This window comes from Porites lutea, chromosome 12 (assembly GCF_958299795.1).
Source record: "Porites lutea chromosome 12, jaPorLute2.1, whole genome shotgun sequence".
NCBI lineage: Eukaryota > Metazoa > Cnidaria > Anthozoa > Scleractinia > Poritidae > Porites > Porites lutea.
The window spans coordinates 3,669,474-3,675,512 of record NC_133212.1 but is presented as its reverse complement, the minus strand read 5'-3'; the positions used below and the strand labels follow the sequence as shown (position 1 = coordinate 3,675,512).

Below are 6,039 nucleotides of genomic sequence, written 5' to 3'. Positions count from 1 at the left end.
ATTTCCACAAAAAAAAAATCAAACCTTGTCAAAGCATGGATGTAAGTTTACATTACCTCTGTACATAATTTCCAAATAAATAATTCTAACAGAAAATGTTCTCACCATTCTCCAGCTTATCTGAGGACCTGCGAATTAAATCAAAGTACAGATTAATGTGGTGCAAAAACCTTTTACTTTTTCACTCCTGACCTTTTAGCTAGTCAAAACATATCAAGAAGAATAATACCCAAATTTCATTTTGTATAATTTCCAAAAAACGTAATCAAAAAGAGCTATGTAAAATACTACTTTAGTTTTGAAGGAGGCAGCATGGCTGAGCAGTTAGAGCTCTGGACTTGCAATTCAGAGGCCTCAAGTTCAAGTCCCACTCTGATCGCTCGCTGGATTTTTTCTCGCTAGTCACGAGTTTAAATCCTCGACCACGCTTGCTAATAGCCAACTGGTTCACCTCTGGCCAATAAGGATTCTTAACCCGTTTACATGTATGTTTTATTCAAATTTATTTGTTTCAGGACTTTGCTTGGCCCCACTAGCATTAGTGCTATAAATACTGCCGAGGGTAAAAACAGAAGTTTATGTAATTTATTTTTTAATGGACTTAACCCAGGACAAGGCAAATATATGAGGGTATTGTTAGAATGCATGTAAAATATCATAATTTTTGTTTATTCAGGAGTACGTCCACATATATGATTGTCATATAATAATAACAATCTTACCTAAGTCTTTAAAGTACAATCTTCCTCCATCTTTTATGTCAAATGATGCTAATTTATCCTCATCCTTTAAGGATTTTCCTCCTTTAGAAAGAAAATAAAAAATAATACAAACAAAACATTAATTCAGTACATGTACAAGACAGTGTAACAATACTATTTGAGTCACACAAGCGCATTTATTGGCTGAGAAGCCATCGTACTAAAAAAAGCTCTCATCTGATTGGCTACAGTAGCTCTGATTTTAGCACTAATAGGACAGTGTAACAGTACGCACCATGCCTTAATGCCATTATGTGACAATAATTTTTTTTTAAGCTCTGGCCAAAAACTCTTTGAAGATCTTGTATTTTAATTTAAAAACAAGCTAATTAAATTACCCCAAATTTTGTTATAGTCATCATTAATTTCTAACCGAACTTAGTGTGATCCAATTGTGTCACTTGTCTGATTACAGGATGAAATTGGACTTAAAATCAGTCCTATTACCATTAGCAAATGTTTTGCATGATAATTCTGAAAAACTTGACCTCAAGTTCTACTTCTCTGAGTGAAAAATGGCAGCTAGTGGAATTTTGCCACTTATCATTGGAATACACGAAACAATAATTATTTGTTACTTTTATGATACCATAAAATCACCATTGTAGTAAAACTACTATTGAATACCATTGTTCTAGTAGTTAAATCACCACAGCAACACAATAATACAGACCACCCTCCATTAAACAGCCACCCTCAATTAAGCGGCCAGTAGCCAAAGTCCCGAAATAATTGCAGAAAAGAATAGGAAATTAAACCTTTTTGCACTTCTGTAAACAAAACCACCAACTCAAGGCTCAGGTGGACAAAATACAGTGATTTGTATGAAACTGTACAACCAAACCTTGACATCATGTCTTTGAGTTTGCTCACCAGAGCGGAATGCAGGAAAGGTCAATAAAGCAAAATTATGGCACTTACTTGGCTCTAGACGGAATGACTGTCTTTCTGGGTATGATTTTGGAACTGTAAGAATTGAAAAATATAACATCACCATTGGCGAAATTTGATCAAACTTCCATGTGTTAGCAAGTATATGGCCCTTAGAGTTTTACATAATGCCCAGTTAAGATTTTATACTGTACAACTTAAGAGAATAAGACAGTGTTGTACCTTATTTATCTGACATAGTGTGGATAAAAGAAAGGAGGTTAGTAGGACGATAAGGTCAATTAATATCTGACAATAATGAGGCAAGTGTAACCCTGTTGTCCTTGGTGGAAGTTACACATTCTAGGTCTTGACCAAGGCAGAGTATGGTGATAATAGTGGGTACGTTAGAGATAAATTGCCTCATCCCAAACAGAAAAGTCTGGTTTTTGTCACCATTAATGAAGGAGGTTTAACATTATTTTATCTTGTTAAGCACCATAGTTGTACCATATTTACCCGTGTATAATGCGCACTTTTTTTACGACATTTGAGGTTGAAAATTACGCTGCGCATTATACATGGAACCTTTTGTTTCCCAAGCACTACTCATTTGCATAAACAAAAGAAACATTAGCAGATGGCTGTTTCCAGGACTGTTGTTATGACAAGAATATAAACTACCTATCACAGCTGTTTAATTACAATCAATAAACAACAATCCGTATTTAAAGACAATGTTGTCAAGTATCTTTATTTCAATCACTGTTAACTTATGTGATCGATTATGGCGACGGAGTGACAAAGTTATATGACATCAGAGAAGTTAAAGATTATACAGTTTGCAGAAGAACACGGAAATCAAGCAGCCCAGAGAGAGTTTGGAATTGCAGAAAGTAATGTTCGTTTGGGGCAAGTCCAAAGAAAATCTTCAGAAAATGCAGAGACTTCAACGTGCCGATCGTGGAAGAAAAGCAGCTTGGCCTTGACTCGAATTACAATTTTTTTCTAGAAAGTGTCTGGAAAAATAGGGTGCGCATTATATACGGTGCGCATTATACACCGGTAAATACGGTAGTTAAAAAATTGTAGTTAAAAAAATATAGACATCAACAGTGCAGGTACATGCAGGTTTGAGAGAAGGACAAAAGATCTCTTATTACTTTAAACTTACATTTTTTGTGATATTCTCTTTTGACATCAGAAATTGTAGCAGCTGAGTCCAACTAAAAGGATTATCAGAAATTTAAGAACTAAGTTTTGAATAGGCTCAATTTCCGCCATCTCCTGGGTCCAGTCTTTGATCCTCCCCGAAGAAGGGGGATGAGTGAGGGCTCATTTTCCCGAACAGCGGCTGGTAATCGAGCCTAAGTTTTGAATACTGTTTTATTCACATATTAATCTTGGCAAAAACAGATGAGCATTGGTAAGAGGGAATATTACATTTACAAAAGACAGTATGTACAGTGCTCAGATCAAGAGGGTAGCTTTCACACTTTATGATTAAATAAAATGAATACAATGTAGTTTCAATGCACGAAAAGCCATTTCAAATAAATTCACGGGGGCGTGTTCAGACAACGCAGAATGATCTCAAGTCTGCTGTGTCTGAACATGCTAAGAACACTGGGCCAGCGTAAAAATTATTGGCCAGGAAAACCACCTGCTTTCACACAAGATACACAAGGCCATATAAATTCAGAAGCAGCAACCAGAAATTAACTGTGATCAGGACTACAACCTTCCTCTAATTAATGGAACAATTTTGCAGCCTCATCAAAATAAGGCTGCAACTAACAGCAAAGGCCATCACAGATGAATCCCAAAGCTCTGCTAAACTTTCAATGAACTATTGGTGTTGACAAAATATTTTTTTCTGTAATAAAATGTCCTAACAGCAGAATCTCCACTCTGTCATCCTCCATATTTAGTTATGTTTGGATAGCGGTCAGTATAAAACATGGACTGGGACTGCAGACCACCGACTGGATATAAAACACGGACTAGGTATGAAATGTGGACTATGGGCTACGTTGGTAAAAACTGTGCTAATTGGTTCCAGGTAAGGTAAAATAAGATCGAAAGATCGCTAAATAGCACAAAACGTGAGTTTAAGTCATAAATACTCCTGGAAATTCTTGGTGGAGGTGTCCCACCCGCTTCTCCACATCCTGAGCCTGACCAAAATGCTATTTTCTACACCCATTTTTAGACCTGGTCTCGGTCTCTGACATCCATGGCAGGGGTCACAAACGCGATGTACATGTTAATTAAATACATGTAGGTGTAAAATAAACATATCATCGGTTAGAATATAATGTTGGATGATATATTTCGCTTATTATTCACGTGTAGGTAAATAACCCCTCCCTCCTAAATACAGCTTTTTTGCATCATGGAATGCCCCTATATGGACCTTGTCATCTGGGTTCTTCATTTCCTCATATCCCCAAGGCTTTATTTGAAATGGAATTGTGGCATCTATAAGAATTTTACTCTCACTAACACCAATACTATTTTTTTAATATGGTACCTCTCAATTTGCGTATCTTCTATTTGTTTAAAACTATAAATTGAATTCTCTTTTAACTCTGCCTTTTTATAAGATTCAGTTGTGTTGAGTATCGGCCTAACCTTCCTTTTCCATGCAGTATCCTTTCCCTCTCCACGCTGAAGTTGAGGAGAGTAGACTGTGTGACCAGCCAAAAGAATGTTTGTGTGTGAGGCAAGGATCTGGGACTACTGTTTTATGTTAGTCCGCCATCTGTTTCTCTCAGTTTCACCTTTCTAAAGCTGTTTTTATATACATAGTTTGTAGTCCGCGTTTGTTACCCAGTCCTTGTTTTATACTCAGTCCGGAGTCCGCATTTTATACCTAGTCCGTGTTTTATACTCAGTCCGTAGACTGGGGACACTTAGAATTGACTGATGAATTATCATGAGAAATAATTGGACATGCAACTTACACTTTCTAAAGTACACAGTTTCCTTTGACTCCTAAAATCCAAAATGTCTACCTGCAGGATTGAAAACATAATTATGTTATCATGCGCAGTACTAAGAAATTACAGTTTGCTCCACAAAGAGGAGATAACGATCTCCTTAGTCTTTGACAACTCCTCACAGACTTTGGTTTATGCTATCAGACACTAATCAGCTGATATGACGTACAGTACTTAAGAAGAAAGGAATATCCATAGCAAAATTAAGTTTCTTTCCTATAGAATGTAAATTAACAATTTTTAAGCCACTAAAAAAGCGACGCAATATAAACGCATAAGAAACGAAACAGCTGTTCACTGCACAAAACCTTGGAAAATCATTGAACTTCCACAACGCGCGCGGCGATTTCGTAACACGCAAAATTCAAAGTAAACGCCCGCGCAGATTGCTATGAAAAGGGAGGTAACCCTGAGCATCAAGTTAGGATTAAGTGTAACAGTTACCTGCATTTTGACTGTTTCTGACGATCGCCTTTGCTTTAGAAATAAACTGAAGCTTTAAGGGCAACAGGAGGCTCCAAAGTTCGCAACTCAAAAAATGGCGGCGTATGGCGGCTCTCAGCGGTTACACAAACAAAACTCGTTTCTGTCAAAGATGACACACGAGGTGTGCATTTCAAAGCAACCAAGAGATTCCCCTGTTCATCAGGGCAAAGTTCATCCTCGGAGACCCAGGGGCAGATAGTGGGGACGAGGGAAAGTCTAAACGGGCGGGAAAATGTGGCGCGAAGAAAAGTAAAGAACGGCGAACGGCGAACGGCGCCGTTCTTTACTTTTCTTCGTTCCATATATATTTTTCCACCCGTTTAGACTTTCCCTCGCCCCCTTTATCTGCCCCTGGGTCTCCGAGGATGGGCAAAGTTGCTCAAAGCTGGGTTAAGATAACCCAGGGTTAGTGCAAGATTTGAATTTAGATTTGAAATCTTAAAAAGTATTTTAGTTTTAATTCTTTTTGTCTACAAGTTGATGATTGGAAGCTCTAAAAATAACCGAGAAAATTATCCAAGAGAATACTTTTGAAGACAAGAAAAAGAAGCCCGGGTTAAATTTAACCCTGGTTTAAGCGCTAATCGGCCTTCGAACAACTGGGCCCAGCTTTCTACTTTGCTTTGAACTATTATTACTTATTTTATTTTTTCCCCTCTTTTAAGGGCCCGGGAGCTTGTGGATAAAAGGGTCCTTTTCGCGGCGACTCTCTCAGTCATCATGTTCTAGTACAATGGCAAATTTTGCTTTTTGTGTGTTTTCTGTTGCTCGGAGAAATAGTACTTACTTTGATCGCAATGTCTCGACCTCCTGCTGCAGGTCTCTTTTTCATGTTCGCACGTGCGTTCAGGGGCCGTGGCTAAGCCCCTGGCGCACAAACTTACATTGCCTTCTCCACTCGCCCGGGTAAATGCAAAGTT

At 37.9% G+C, this 6,039-nt stretch overlaps 1 protein-coding gene across 3 annotated transcripts in view; it reads right to left on the bottom strand.

Moving 5' to 3' along the window:
• Positions 1-5,200, bottom strand: part of LOC140921985 (very-long-chain enoyl-CoA reductase-like) — a 63,265-nt gene extending 58,065 nt beyond the window's left edge. For all 3 annotated transcript variants that reach the window (XM_073372003.1, XM_073372002.1, XM_073372004.1), the window contains exons 1-6: positions 5,078-5,200; positions 4,598-4,648; positions 2,806-2,857; positions 1,683-1,727; positions 723-803; positions 106-128 (exon numbers count right to left, since the gene is read on the bottom strand). In XM_073372003.1, the coding sequence (XP_073228104.1) occupies positions 106-128; positions 723-803; positions 1,683-1,727; positions 2,806-2,857; positions 4,598-4,648; positions 5,078-5,083 (258 nt within the window). In that variant the 5' untranslated portion in view covers positions 5,084-5,200. The remainder of the gene's footprint in view (positions 1-105; positions 129-722; positions 804-1,682; positions 1,728-2,805; positions 2,858-4,597; positions 4,649-5,077) is intronic.
• Positions 5,201-6,039: the final 839 nt, after the last annotated feature.